Source organism: Ursus maritimus (genome assembly GCF_017311325.1).
Source record: "Ursus maritimus isolate PB19 chromosome X unlocalized genomic scaffold, ASM1731132v1 scaffold_X1, whole genome shotgun sequence".
NCBI lineage: Eukaryota > Metazoa > Chordata > Mammalia > Carnivora > Ursidae > Ursus > Ursus maritimus.
The window spans coordinates 109,558,495-109,574,362 of NW_024423319.1; the positions used below are offsets into that span (position 1 = coordinate 109,558,495).

Genomic DNA, 15,868 nt, shown 5'->3' on the forward strand with positions numbered 1-15,868 from the left:
ATTATTTCGCAACTTTTTAAATTGATTCATACATCATAGACAGTTTTTCAAATAGCACACAGTGATCCACCTGGTACTTTTAAACGTAATAGTTCCTGTGTTCCTGTATCGTGGTGGTACATTTCCAAGTATGGAAGAAGCGTAATTTACTTTCCCACCTGCCTGCGGTGCACATTTCGGCCTCACCCGCACACTCCAGCCAGCGGTAGATACATGGGTGCACGTCCTGGCAGTTACATCCTCCGTGCTCCTGTGTATTGTTCCAGGAACAGAGATTCCCAGAAACGGAACTACTGGATTTAAGAGTACTTTTATTTAAAATCTGATACTACAGGGCGCCTGGATGGCTCAGTCGGTTGAGCATCCGACTCTTGTTTCGGCTCAGGTCGTGATCTCAGGGCTGTGGGATCAGGCTCCGCACTCAGAGGGAAGTTGGGTTGGGGTCCTCTTTCTTCCTCTCCCCTTGCCCCTCCCCCTACTCATGCAGGTACACGCACTTGCATGTTCGCTCTCTCTAAGATAAATCTTTAAAAAAGAAAAAAGAAAAAGAAAATTTGATAGCTACTAAAGGTTAAATAAAATGCGATAGCTCCTGTCAGGTTTGCACCACTCCAGTTTATATTCACACCAATGATCGAGGAGAGGGAGCATTTTAATTGCCCACTGAAGAACTCACAGAAACACTGGCCCACGCCTGGTGTTTTGTGGTAGTAACTGTCTTTTTGTCTTGGTGTGTCTAAAGTACTTCTTCAGCTTCTTCCTTTAATGAAATATTTTTAGTAATAAAAAGATCTAGTACCTTTGACAAGTGCATTCACTAGGTAGATCTATTTGCTTTGTTTATGTTTTCATGGAGTGTGGGGAGACTTCTGCCATTAACCTGGCAAAGGATTCTTTTCCTGGAAATAAGAGTGTGAGCAACTATGTCTTAATCAGGTAAAAATAAACAGTATCTTCAAAAATGAAATGTAACATTGGAGAATAAGCAGAGGCCCAAAATCATATAAGGAATTCCTTATCAGGAATAGCCGTGCCACAGCAACCCCCCATTGTCCAGCGGGTACGAAGTGTGACTTCTGGACAATTGAGCTGCAGATTTGTGCTGCACACCGTGGCACCCGTAGTTAACAGTATGGCATTGTGCACCTCGTAGTTCGTTGAGAGCGAATCTCCTGTGTCCTTACCCCCACACGCACAAAACAAAAACCAAGGGACACAAAGACACTTTGGGAGGTGTTGGATATGGCCATTACCTTGATTGTGGTGATGGTTCCATGAGTGTCTGAATATGTCCAAACCCTCATTATGCACATGAAATTTGTGCAGGTCTTTGTCTATTATACCTCAATAAAGGTATATCCAAAAAGCGAAACGGACACAAAATGTCAGGTTGTCTTCCTCCACTCGAGCTGCTGTAACAGAACACCATAGCCTGGACGCTTAAACAACAGACCTTTCTTTCTCCCAGTTCTGGAGGCTGGACGTCCGAGGGCGGGCTGCCAGCGTGGTCAGGTTCTGGTGAGGGCCCTCTTTCCAGCCCACAGAAGGCTGTCTTCTTCGTGGGTCCTCAGATGGTGGACAGCTGTTTCCCTTGTGTCCCTGTTTAATAACGGCACTAATCCCAGCACAGGGGCTCCATCCTCATGACCTAATCGCCTCCCCAAGGCCCCACCTCCGAATACGGGCACACTGGGGGTTAAGGCTTCTTCCACAGCTGGTTTGCAGAGACACAAACATTCAGTCCACAACACAAGTGTAAGGCAGGAACTTTGTCTAATATTTAACAGAGAAGCAATTTTCTTACTCATCAGAGTCAGCAGCCATTAGTGAAGATGAACTGCCCTAATGTGTGCTTGGTGTTTTGTTGTTGTTGTTTTGCTGCACTGTGTGTACTAATTTAAATATTTGAGTGCAAAAGAAAAAAAGCCATAATAAACACATGGTGTTCAGACAGATACATCTCCTTTGAAGAATGCATAGGTTTTCTATTAAGTTTGCCTCTTTAGTTGTTTCATACACAGTGAAAAGCCATCAGTCATAAATGTGCAATTCAATGGATGTTTGCCAAGTGAACACACCTCAGTAACCAGCATGGTCAAGGAAGAGAACATCAGCAGACACCCTCCCTCTCCCCTGCAAAGCCCAGCTTCTGCCCCCTTTGTGCCCCTCTCCAGGTCCCATGCTTTCGATGTTGGAATTCTTGTACTAGAGGCAAGCCTTGGTGATTTTCTTTGTGTCATTGATGCCACTGTGATGTGAGGGGATTTTCCAAATTCTGATCTGTAACCTCACTGTTCCATTGATGTGGGTACACAGCACCTCATGTTTTGACAAGCAGTTGAAGAAAGAAACTAACCCTATTCAAGTGACTCTTGAGACTTTTAGAGCCAAATGGTTTTGGTCTCATGGAATTCTACAGACTTTGCCCATTTTATTGACCCCTATAATGGTTGCTGGCCCTTCGTGGACATTCCCAAGGGTATATACACTATCTCCCTAGTTGTAAATGTTTTACTTTGTATATAGTCCATAATAAGAAATGGAAAAGAACGGTATAAGCAGCAAATGCTAGTTTTCCTTGACTGATGAAATGTTTTGCACAAGCGCTCATAGTTGTCAGAACAAACGTCTGAGGGAAATATAAATTGCCTTTTTTGCTGGGAGAGGAAGCTTTTGCTTTTGTCTTCATTTACATTTCTGAAATTCTGCAGATCGCAAAAGCAAGCAGATTTGCCTGGAGTGAGATGACATTTCTCTACACAGTGTTGCATTTTTTCCTGGTGGGCTGTGGCTGGTGGGGGGAGATCACACGCATGCGCGTGTTCACTTACATGCAGCACTGCTGTAGGAAGAGATGAAGTTCTGGTTTGTTAGCCAAGGATTCAGAAGCTTCTGCTGGGAAACGCTTAACTCGTGGCCCGGGGACATGGGAGCAGAGCGCTGACTCGTAGTGTTTGCTGCTTTCTGCCATGTAACTGCTCCCACCGTGGCCGCTTTCAAGCATCCTCCAGCGGGCGCCCAGACGTGGGGTTAGGAGGAGATGGGCACAGTTGGCCTTCCTAAGCTGGCACCGGTGGCCCCCAGTACGACAGGACAAGTAGGCTGCGCAGAGCTGGTTCAAATACAGCCTTGCTCCCTCAGCACCTCCTGTGCCCCAGAGTCACCAACAGGCAGAGAGTAGCTGCCGACCGACCACGTGGGTAGGGCTGCTTGTTTGGGGAAGCTCTGTTGCGGTGTGTTAGCAACGGGACAAGCATAGAAAAAGTCTGCAGAATCGTCACAGGCGTCCAGGATTCCTCCCCAGAGGTGTGCACTCCGGGACCGGGAGGGCAGATGCGGGGTTGGCGCCGTGGGGAGCCTGGCGGCCGGGCCCCACCTCTGGCTTCCTGGCCCATTTCTCCGCAGCCTGCGCCCTGGCCCTGCTTCCAGGGCACTCCCCCTGGGGGCCGCTGACCTGACATGAAAAGCTAGAGTCTTGAGTCCATCTCCTCCTCACGATTTAGATGGGGTGAAATAGCCCCCCTCAGAAAGGGTGAGGTCGCTGTCTCACGGGAGGTTCGGGGTGGGAGGGGAGCAGCCACAGTGTGGATGATGGAGGAATGCGTGCCCGGTGACCCGCCAGGACACCAGGTCGGAAACCATGCGGCCAGCCTCAACTTCCAGCGCCAGAGGCTTCAGGAGAAACACCCCTTGCGGATACAAGAGAGTGTGCACTTCGTGATTTCACTTACATATTCTTGCAGAATAGGCAGAATTCTCGGCGGTGTTGAAGTCAGAATAATGGTTGCTGTTTCCACCCTTGGATGACTGGGCTTGGGGGGTGGTTATGAGGGAAGCTTCTGGGCTGCTGCTCGTGTTCTGTCTCTTGATTTAGATAGTGGTTACAGCAAGTCTTCGTTTGGTGGAAATTTACAGCAATGATCACTGTGCCCTTTCCCGAACATATGGCATATTTCAAGGCAGAAGTTTAATAATTTTAAAACACCTGTACCGGCCCTCTTGCTACTCCCCCAAACCATGCCTAAATCTCCTGGCTCTCCAGATTAAAACTGACTCTCACCGCGTATCAAGCCCCTGTATAATCCCGCCCTCTCGTTGTCCCAAGTTGGCCCGCAGGGGCTCACGTGTGCTCTTCTGTCCTCCTTATTCCCTGCAATTCCTTCTTCCAGTTATCCAAGCCCTAACTTCTGCGGAGACGTCTCTAACCACCCTCCCACCCCTTTCACTGAATGTAGGCTACTTTCTTCCCTGTATTGTTTTGTTTTTTGTTTGTTTGTTTGTTTTTTAAAGATTTTATTTATTTATTTGACAGAGATAGAGACAGCCCGCGAGAGAGGGAACACAAGCAGGGGGAGTGGGAGAGGAAGAAGCAGGCTCATAGCAGAGGAGCCTGATGTGGGGCTCGATCCCATAACGCCGGGATCACGCCCTGAGCCGAAGGCAGACGCTTAACCGCTGTGCCACCCAGGCGCCCCTCTTCCCTGTATTGTGTACGCAGTATTTCCCATTGCTCTTGGATCACTTTGTGAGAATGTCTCCCCAGGCGCTCTGCAAGCCTGAGTATGACTTGTATCTTTTTATATCCATAGTATCTACAATGCAGGTATCCCCCCCAAATGCCCATTGACTATGACATAAAGGGGAAGAGGGGAGTCCGTGTTGTTTACTTCTTAACCCGCATATCTTCCTCCCAAATCAAGAAGTTCCCTAAAGCTACCCTAGAGTAAACCTTCCATCTGGGCATACTTTGAAAACTCCTGTGGCTGACCCTTTTATATACATGCAAGCTTCTTGCCTGTAGGTGGGTTGGACAAGGTGCTCTCGAAATTGCCCTGGTTCATATTTCTGTACCCGAATCCAAAAGCAGGCTCCTGCTCTCCACCACTGCTGCCCTGCAGGGACTTCGAGCACAAGTCTTCTGAAATATGCTCAGTCTTCCTACACCGTTGGGCCCGAGGCAGTAGCTTTCACGTTGGTGTATACTTTGGTCTTTCATGACCTTCAGGGGTTCTCCTCTTCTCCGGAGTAGAAGCTGGGGGCCCGATGATGGTCTCCAAGGCCCTGCGTGATCTTCCTCATGAGCTCTCCAACCTCCTCTCCCGCTCCCCTCTTTGTTGGTTCCCAGATATGCCCAGGGGACAGGATTCTTTCCCTCTGCCTGGAGCTGTTTCTCCCCCCATGTGTCTGCACGCTCACTCCTTCATCTGCTTCAGCCTCCTGCTGAGAAGTCATCAGAGACCCCCCTCCCGGGGCATCCAGCCTAACTCCGTGACCCCCACCCCACCTTAATGCCCGTCCCAGCTCTCTCTGGCTTTGTTGTGCTTTTTTGTCCTCTGCCATGCTGTTAAGTTACTACTTAAGTTGTTGCTCCTCTCTCCTCCGACGTAAGCCCCATGAGGGCAGGGGCTTTGTTCTCTGCTACGTCCTCAGTGCTGGTACCTTGCCTGGCACCGAGTGGGTACTTAATTGACACAGATGAATGGATTTTCTCCCACCGAGGGCCATCCTCCCAGTTGTTCTGTTGTTCCTCCAGGATGGCAGGAAACTTGTCACCCAGCTCCTTGTGGCTATTCTCCTAAGCCATATGCTCAGTCTTCTGGCTCTCAGACTTCTCTGGGGGGATTAGCTCGTTGTTTATGACATTTTTCAGGCCAGCCAAATGTGTTTTCTTATTTTAAATGATTTTCTGTTGCTGTGACGTATTGGTATTGTAGCCTAGGGCTCTTCTGAAACGGATTTCAGATCTTTGTTCTGAGGCTTAGCTTTGTGCAACGTTTATGAAGTGCAGGCAGTGGTAGTGGAAGGAAGGAACAGTTATTTTTAAAAATGCATCTTGTACAGATTGAAATCCAGGTTAGTCTTTTTGTCAGTTATGACAAGCTTTCTGCTAAAACAAATAGCCCCCGAATATCAATGTCTTTTTTTTTTAAAGATTTTATTTATTTATTTGACAGAGATAGAGACAGCCAGCGAGAGAGGGACCACAAGCAGGGGGAGTGGGAGAGGAAGAAGCAGGCTCATAGTGGAGGAGCCCGATGCGGGGCTCGATCCCATAACGCCGGGATCACACCCTGAGCCGAAGGCAGATGCCCAACCGCTGTGCTACCCAGGCGCCCCCGAATATCAATGTCTTAACATGATAGAAGTTTATGCCTTGTGTCAGAAACTTTCGGCAGGGTCCCCATTCCCTCTCCTAGCGGAAGACAGGATTGCTACAGAGTTTATTACGAACCACGCCCTTGGATGGTGCACATCATTCCTCCTTAAATCCCGTTGGTCAAAACTCCATCACGTGGCCAGGGGAGGCTGGGAAATGTGTTCTAGGCTGTGTGCCCAAGGGGAAAAAGACTGGGGAACACTGATTGGTGGCTGCCACATTCTTGCTTCTGCAAATATTTTCACAGGTCACTCAACTTAGGTGGGCTGTTCCCAAACTCGTTTTAGAGTTTTCCTGATATGTTGACAGAAGATGAAAGTCCGTTCAGTGTGTACTTACTCTGTGCTTTTTCTCTTTCAAATTTAGATCGTTTTCTCTAAACTGGATTAGAGATAGAAATGAATTTCTGTAACTCCTAAGTCTCTTTTGAAAGTAAAATAGTAGAAGCGATTGACCAGAGAATGAAACCAAAAGTTATTTTTTTGCCTGGAAAAAATCAAGCTCTACTGACTTTTGTCTTTAAAACCTACAGAAACAAATTCATGAATGGAATTTTACAGCTTCTTCCATTAGGGGAATAAGGTAAGAACATAAGGGAAAATGGAATTATTGTTTTAATACAAATAATGACAATATTGTTTTACTTTAATGTTTCCACTTATTTTTAATATGTGATATTCTCATTTTTAACAGAATCCTGAGTTGGTTCATATGCTGCTAATAAGGGCTTCTTGGCTTGTTGTAATAGAGAAGCTTTTTTTTTGGTATCCAATAGACTAAACTCTGTTGTCTCAACCTTTTTTTTTTTTTAAATGAAGTTAGATCTGTAGAAAGAGAAAGTGTTTCTTCTTTGAGCCATTGATGTTCAAGTGCTCAGGGAACCCCAGAATCCCAGTAACTGAAGGGGTTACTTGGTAATGACATTCAGTTGGGGTCTCCTGGGTAGAATAATGGAGCCAAGGGCATTGTTGTTTTCATTTAGGGAGCAGGTGGTGTAGTCCAAGGAGAACTATGGTGCTTGCTCTTTGGATCAGGGGTGGTGACCATTTGGTGACCCTTGTGGCTACACTTTGAGCCTCACCCTGCCAGCACATCCAGTGGTAGGAGCAGCTCTGAAGCAGACGTGAATTGTAATCCCTCTTTCACTGTTTGACCTTGACAAAATCATTTAGCCTCTCCAGGAGTCTGTTCATAGTTTCCATTAAATGAAGGGCTCGGATTAGAACGCTATGTTCTTTCTCTGATTGTAAGACCACAGGCCACTGAATAAATCCCGTTACCTCCAGACATGGTATGATCCTGGTCCTAGACGCAGCACTGTTTAAAGTAGAATAACATTTTTGTCACTTTAAAGGGAGGGCAATAACTGAAGAACAGTAGTGTATTTGAGTGATACTGATGCAAAAACATAATTCAGTGTTGAACATTTTCAAAAACTGAATATTCCAGAAACTAAGTGGTATGAAAACATGTAGTCAAGAACCTTTTGTTTGTGCCTTCTCATAGAGATACCTCTTGATACCATTCAACCATCAACAGGGATGTGCAAAGGACCTGGGGTGAATCAGACCCTGGAACCAATGTGCTATAAAGAGCACGCATTGAACATTCCCAGTGCTACCCAACTAACCGCGATAGTTGCTTTACAAATTGGTTTCCAAAACTTACGTATAACCTAGTTTTCACTATTTTTAAATCACACTGCACTGTTAACTTTCAATTCAGTATTTGTCATGTAATCCCTGACATATGAAGAATGGCTACAGAAGCTATGGATCTCAGGGAGAGATGACTTAGGGGAAAATAAAGTGGCATCATTTGTTTGAAGAGAATTTAGGCTTTTCTGTAGTGCCGCTTGGCAAAATGAAGGCCATTGTGTAGGCTTTGGCCCAGTGTAGGTAAAGAAATTTCGAGCAGTGAAATCCATCGGCAGATAGTGTGGTGATTTTCTGTTGCTGGGTATGTCCAGAAAAGCGGAATATTGACTGAGGTGCTGTAGAGTCGGATCCTGACCTTAGGGGAAAATGGACCAGATAACTTGTAAAGGCCTTTCTTGAGTAAGATGCCATGTGTATTTCTGCCTCCCTTGTGTGGCCCCAAATACTGTGTCCTGATATTTTTCAAGTCTAGAAATTCCTTAGATACCATAATACATTATTTCACAAATAAGCTTCCTGTCTTGTGTGTGAAATTATAAACTGTTGAGGACAGAGACCGTATTTTTTCCCTTTCTTGCTGCTCTATGCTTTGCTTAGCGCTGTATCTATGGTAACTTCTCAATACAAACGAAAGTCATTTGATGAATTCAAACTCAAACATATACAAGATAAATGTCCCTGCTGTTTAAATTTTGTAGAGAAATAGAAGTCAAATTTGGGGAGTTGTGATTAAAACATTAATGAATCTTTCAAATTTGTAAAATGGAAGAAAATCTATGATGAGATTTTTCTCAAAAATGTAAAAGTGACAACTTACATATAGTAAGCCTTCTTGTGTTTTTCCAAATTTACAGCATATCCAAGTTTGATGAGCGGTGTTGTTTCCTTTATGTCCACGATAATTCTGATGACTTTCAAATCTACTTTTCTACTGAAGACCAGTGTAATAGGTGAGTTACTGCTGATTCAGGAGTTTGTGATGTAATTACGGCAAATTGATTTAAAAGGGTCTTTGTTGGGGAGAATATTTATTTGATAGGCTGCCTTTCCGGAAATTTTAACTTACAGAAAGTTATTTTTACAGCTCCGCTGAGGTATAATTCACATACCATGCAGTCTGCCCATTTAAAGTGTACAATTCAATCTTTTTTTAGTATATTCACGGTTTCGCGACCATCACCACAATCTAACTTTAGAATATTTTCATGACCCCCAAAAGAAGCCCAGTGTCCATTACCAGTTACTCCCCATTTTCCCCTCAACCTATTCCCCCCATCCCAGCCTTGTGCAAAAACTAATCTACTCTCGGTCTCTCTGGATTTGCCTATTCTGGACATTTCATACAAATGGAATCGGACCATGAGTGGTCATTTGTGTCTGACATTTTTTAGTTATTACAACGTTCTCCAGGTTCACCTGTGCTGCAGCACGTATCAGTACGTCGTTCTTTTTGTGGCTCATCACTCTTCCATTGTATGGACATATTTGATGTATCTATTCAGTTGAGAGGCATCTGGGTTGTTTCCACTTGTTGGCTGTTATGAGTAATGCTGCCAGAACATTCACATGCCAGTTTTTGTGTGGCCCTGTGTTTACATTTCTCTTGGAGGTAAATTACTGGGTCTTAAGTAGCCCTGTTTAACCTTTGAGGAACTGCCAGGCTGTGGTCTGATTTTACACTGTCATCAACAGTGTACGAAGGTTCTGATGTCTCCCTGTCCTTGCCGCACGCGTTATTGTGTGTCCTTGTGCTTCTAGCCATCCTAGTGGGCATTAGGTAGGATCTGATTGTGGGTTTGATCTGCATTTCCCTAATGACTGATTATACTGAGCATCTTTTCATGAGCTTACTAGCCATTTATATATCTTCTTTGGAGAACTCTCTGCTCAAATCCTTCACCCAGTTAAAAGAATTTTTTTTAACCTTTTATTTTGGGAAATATTCAGAGCTACAGCAGAGTTTCAGAGGGGCACCTGGCTGGCTCAGTCGGTAGAGCATGCAACTCTTGATCTCAGGGTCATGAGTTCGAGCCCCACATTGGGTGTGGAACCTACTTAAAATTAAAAAAAAGAAACAAAAAATTGGAGAAAAACAGTACAAAAAATTTCCATACATGTTTCACCTAGAACTCCCCAGTGTTAAACCTTTACCACACTTGTTTTACCTTCACTCCATACGCATATGATTATTTTTGTTTCGGACTGCTGAGGAGTGAGCTGTAGACATAATGCTTCTTTACCTCTCACTACTTGAGCGCATATTTCCTAAAAACAACATTCACTTACATAATCGCGGCGCAGTTATCTAATCAGGAAATTAAGATCGATAAGGCTCTGTAATCTACAAACCTCATCCACATTTTACTTACTGTCCAACTATTGTCCTTTACAGCAAAACACAAGATTTTTTCTCTGCCCCGCCATCCAGTCCAGGACCATATATGACATTTAATGGTCATGTCCGCGTGGTCCCCGTCTATCCTCATCACTGCTTCTTTGTCCCTCTTGGTTCAGTGCTTTCAAAGAGCACAGGCAGTTGACCTCGTGTAGGCTGTCAGTTGGGGTTTGTTTGCTGTTTCCTCATGATTACAGTAGCATCATGCATTTCGGGAAGGAACAGCCCAGAAGTGACGTCCTGTCCTTCTCACATACCACATCAGGATCCGTATGGTATCTTTGTCTCCTGCTGGGTGAGATTAACTTGACTCACCTGGTGAAAGTGGTGTTTGCCCATCTTCTCCAAACTGCCCATTTGTAATTGGGTTATTTGTATTTCTGTTGATGGTTTTAAGAATTCTTTACATATTCTGGATACGAGTCCTCGATCAGATGTGTGATTTGCACGGAACTTCCCCGCCCCCATGCTCTGGGTGGTTTGTCACTGTCGATGGGGCCCTCTGCCGTGCACAAGCTTTACATTTTTTTTTCAGTAATAATATTTTTTTATTATATTATGTTAGTCACCATACAGTACATCCCTAGTTTTTGATGCTTTACATTTTTAATGTAGTTCAACTTGTTTTTTCTTTGGTCATTTGTGTGTTGGGGGTCACCTAAGAGGTTGTTGCCTGACCCAAGGTTCTCTATGGTGTTTGTTTCCTTCTTAGAGTTTTAGCTCTTAAATTTAGATGTCTGGTCGATTTTGAGGTCATTTTTGTATATGGTGTGAAGTGTAGGGGTCGAGCTTCATTCTTTCACATGTGGATATGCGGTTGATCCAGCCCATTTGTTAAAAATACTCTTCTTTTTCCTACTGAATGGTCTTGGCACTCTTAGAAAATCGGTTGATCATAAATGTAAGAATCAGTTTCCAGAGTTATACTTCTATTCCATTGCTCCGTATGTCTGTCCTTACGCCAGTACCACGTTTTTCTTTCTTACTGTAGCTTCATAGTAAGTTAGGAAATTAAGAAATGTGAGTCCTCCCAAATTTGTTCTTGCTTTTAGTAATTGCTTTGGCTGTTGTGGCTGCTTGCATTTCCCTGTGGAGTTTAGAATATGTCAGTTTCTGCAAAAAAAAAAAAAGGCAGCTATGATTTTGACAGAGATTGAAGTGGAGATGTAGACCAATTTTGGGGAGCAGTGCCATTCTAACCATAGTAAGCCTTCGATTCCAGAGCACAGCATGGCTGTCCATTTGTTTAGGTCTTCTTTAATTTCTTACAACAGTTTTTTTTTTTTTTTTTGCAGTTTCAGAGTACAAGTCTCATAGTTCTTGTGTTAAACATAGACCAAGGTATTTTTTTTATGCTATTACAAATTGAGTTTTCTTAATTTCATTTTCAGAATGTTCATGGCTAGTATATAGAAATATGCTTGATTTTTATATATTTAGTATCTTGCAATCTTGCTGAATTCATTTATTAGTTCTAATACTTTTTACCAGTATTTTAAGATTATATTTTTTAAGTAAGCTCTCCGCCCAACGTGGGACTCGAACTCATGACCCTGAGGTCAAGAGTCACACACTCTACCAACTGAGCCAGCCACGCGCCCCACTTCTCATAATTTTTACTGAATTCCTTAAGATTTTCTGTATACGAGACTATGTCTGCTGCAGATGGAGGTCATTAAAGTTCTTCCTTTCCAGTGTGGATGTCTTTATTTCTTTCTCTTACCTGTCTGACCAGGCTCTCCAGTACAGTGTTGAGTAGAAGTGGCAACGGCAGACATTGTGTCTTGTTCCTGATCTTAGGGGGAAAGCATCCAATCAGTCTTTTATCAGGAAGCATGATGTTGCCGGCAGGTTTTCATAGATGGCCTTCATCAGGTTGAGGAAATGCCCTTTACTGCTGGTTCGTTCAGCGTTCATATCATGATGTGGTTTGAGAATGTTTTAACTCAGCATGTCTCACGTACTCGTTATGACATCGTATTTTGAAATCAGACTGAATACCAGACTAGGGGACCCTTGGATCACAGTCTTCAACTTAGAAAAACTGCTGCCAAAAAGGAGGCAGAATATCCCTTTACTACAAAGTTGACCTTCCTGACCCTCCCTCAGTCCTCGATGCCTTTTTTGCCATACATCTCAATAATTTTGTAATTGCGGTGTAACATGCACACAACTGGGTTAAGCGCTCTTAGGTTCAGCACCCCAGCAGGTGCCTCAAGGCCCTTTCCACCCCCCCCCCCCCCCCCTGCAGTGCTAACTAATTTGATTTCTATCACCAGTGGTCAATTTTACCTGTTCTTGACCTTTAAATAAATAGAATCATGAAGTATGTACTCTTTGCTTTCTCACTCCTCTTAAAATAATTCCATTAGATTTAGCCATGGTGTATGTATTCATCCTTTTTGTTGCTGTGTAGTGTTCCGTTGTATGAAAGTATAGCAGTGTATCTGTTCTGTTGGTGAATGTTTGGGCTGTTTCCAGTTTGGGGCTATTAGGAAGAGAACTGCTGTGAACATTTTTGTACAGGCCTCTTGTGAACATACACGTTGATTTCTGAAGGTGGGGTTACCGGGATGGGGGCAGGTCTATGATTGGCTTTGGTTAACTCTGCCAGTAGTCTTTCAAAGTGGCTGCATCCCTTTCCACTTCACCGGTGGCATATGAGAATTCCACTTGCTCCATATTTTTGACAATGAGTGGTAATGTCTTGTAAATTTTAGTTATTCTGGTGAGTTCATACCACACAACTCCTAAGAATCCTGACCATTGTGTTTTGCAGCTTTCAAAGATGAAAAGAAGCAAAGGTAGGGTGGGTTAGTTACAGAAAGGAACACTTTAACATTTTGTGGAAATTATCTTAAAATGTACAGTACTCTTCCTTGCCATCTTACAGGAAAATACTGAATAAAAATTTTGTGGGTGAAATAGCTTGTATGTAAAGAAACAACTGCATGCATCTAAGAAGTGGCTGATATGACCCAGCAGCGACTGTGAGAAAGACCTGTGGGTAACAGTTGATAGTAAGCTTGATCTGTGTCAACGGAATGATGAGGCCACCTTCTACGTTTCCTCCCCACCCCCTCCTGCCCCAAGACCTTGTTTTGTACTAAGAACAAGAATGTCTACAGCTTGAGAGGTTGGGGTCCCCCTCTCCTTAGCACTGATGAGATCACCTCTAGAACACTGGTCGTAGGGCCAGACTTGAAGAAGAATAAGGGGTTACCTTTCAACAATTACCTGTTAGTGGAGTGACTTAAAAACAAGTCCTGGAGGAAACACTGAAGAAACAAGGAGGAAAGATTCAAAGGGATTTAATAAAATTATGGACATTTCTAATGGGCTGTTCCACAGAAGAGGGATTAATTCTAAGCAGTCCATGGATGGGACCCACGTGAATGAAGTCTTAGTTCCATATAATAAAGCATTTCTCATTAAGTTGTCCACGGTGAGCAAACTTGTGAGGTAATGAGTTCTCTGTCACTGGAGATGTTCAAGCCTCAGTTGACCAACCAGTTGGTGGGGCTACTGTATAGAGGGGATTCAAGTATCATATGAGTATTTGAACTAGATGAGATGGCCATTAAAGTGCTATGTCAAATCAAGGAGTAGATGGTTTGTTCCATGAACTTGTAAAAACTTGATGTATATTTAATCACAGTTTAATAAGGCTAAGTTAAAGGTAGGGAACATGAGTGATGATAATTAACATCTTTGTGACATTTGCTGTTCTAGGTTTTGCTCTTTGGTTAAAGAGATGATAAGCAACTCAGTGGGCAGTACAGTGGAGCTGGAGGGGGACACCGATGGCGACACCTTAGAGGTGAGTCACAGAAGACCTGCAACATGGAAAAAATTATTTATTGTGTCTTTGATGCTTCAAGAAAATGTCCCATTTTTGTGTGTGAAAATCCTTTATATTTAAAAATACTCTTGACCATAGGAAATAAACTGAGGGGTGCTGGAGGGAAGGGGGGGTAACTGGGGGACGGGCATTGAGGAGAGCACTTGATGGAATGAGCACTGGGTATTCTATGCAACTGACGAATCCTTGAACTCTCCCTATGAAACTAATGATACACTATATATTAATTAATTGAATTTAAATTTAAAAAATACTCTTTCATGGCTGCAGCCCAGGCCACAGGAGAGGGAAGCCCGCAGCGGGCTCCCGGGCTCCCAGCGGGCGGGAGCAGGATAGGCGGGGAGGCGGGACTGCACCCCGCTCCTGGCGCCGCCCTACTCAGTGTGGGCCGGCCCGCCCCGCGGCGAGCTGACCCAGCTCAAGTTGCTGTGCCAGGGCGGCGTGGGCGAGAGGAAGCTGGAGCGCGTGCCGAGCGGCCTCGACCTCTGCTCCGCGCAGCTCGAGCAGAAGGAGCTGGACTCGGCGCGCCCAGGGCTGCCGCTGCGCGGGCTGCTCGCCTCCGTGCGGCGCCGGGACCTGCTGCGGTGCCTTGGCCACTTCGGGGCAGGCGGGGCCCTGCGGGAGGGGTGAGACCTGCGTGCAGCATTTGATGGCGTATGTGATGTTGTGGGGTAGGACTGGAGAAGAGCGGCCCCCCCACCTGAAAAGTATGTGATCGAGGCCATCGAGGGGAACTATCCCCGCACCAGAGCAGGTGAGGGAGTCGCTGAGAGGGAGGCCGGAGCAGTGTCCCACCTGGTGAGGGCGCTCCGGGCCTGCCAGCTGAACCTGGTGGCCGACCTCCTGGGGAGGATCAGCAGGCCCCAGGGGCCTCGAGAAGAGAACGTGAGCAGTAGAGGTGGCCACAGCAGCAGTGCTGTGTTCCTGATGTCCTAGGACTCAGATGGGCCCGCCTTGGGAGCCCCTGGTGACGGGCCGAAGGCCAGGGTGCATCCGCACAGCCCGAACTTGGGTTCCCCCACCAAGGTTTACCAAGTGTCTTCCACGTGCCAGTGCCGTGAAGACCTAGCAGTGAGACAGGACAGGGGACCCCAGTGTTCAAGGTATGGCTGGCCTCTCAGAGCTGGCATTCATCAAGCACTCACTCTGTGCCGGGGGGAGGGGGGGCTTCGGGCCTCCTACACGTGCTCTCATTTATTCCTCTTGATCACCCTTGAGGGGGGCAGACTGTTGTCCCATGAAATGCATCCCTGCAGGAGAAAGTTTGGGATCCGTGTGCAGCATAGAGAAGGGACATCCAAATCAGCGGTTATCGCTGTTGGTGTTCTGCAGGTGGGGAAACCCGGCCAAGGTCAGGAGCTGGAGGAAGTCCCTAGCAGTGGGAGAGCTGGGCAGAGAACCAAAGCTGTTAGGCTCCAGAGCCCCCCACTGTGACCACCGGATCATTCTGTTGTTCCCACAGTTGGCCAGAGGCTTTGAGGCCATCATTATAGACCTGTCCACCGGGGCAGGTGGCATGGGGAAGCTTGGTGGGCTCATGGCCGTTGAGTGTATTAAGCAGGGACGGTGAGGTTTGTGAGCATGGCCCATAATCACACCGTTAAGTGCTCACGGTCTGCTCTACAAATGTTAGTTCTTAGAAGTATTATGACTTCTGTGATGCCACACTTTGTTACTATTTTGTATCAAAATCACAGTTCTCGTAACAGATTTAGTAAGGGAGCTGGATCCTGTAATTTTAAAAAGTGGTCTTCCTGTTTCTAAGGTAATCCTTTTAAAGCTTAGGACTTTACAGT

At 45.3% G+C, this 15,868-nt stretch overlaps 1 protein-coding gene across 2 annotated transcripts in view; it reads left to right on the plus strand.

The window, feature by feature from the left end:
* Positions 1-15,868, plus strand: part of MAP3K15 (mitogen-activated protein kinase kinase kinase 15) — a 122,004-nt gene that overhangs the window by 75,946 nt on the left and 30,190 nt on the right. For both annotated transcript variants that reach the window (XM_040633703.1, XM_040633708.1), the window contains 3 exons: positions 6,690-6,739; positions 8,670-8,765; positions 13,943-14,030. In XM_040633703.1, coding sequence (XP_040489637.1) covers positions 6,690-6,739; positions 8,670-8,765; positions 13,943-14,030 — 234 coding nt within the window. The remainder of the gene's footprint in view (positions 1-6,689; positions 6,740-8,669; positions 8,766-13,942; positions 14,031-15,868) is intronic.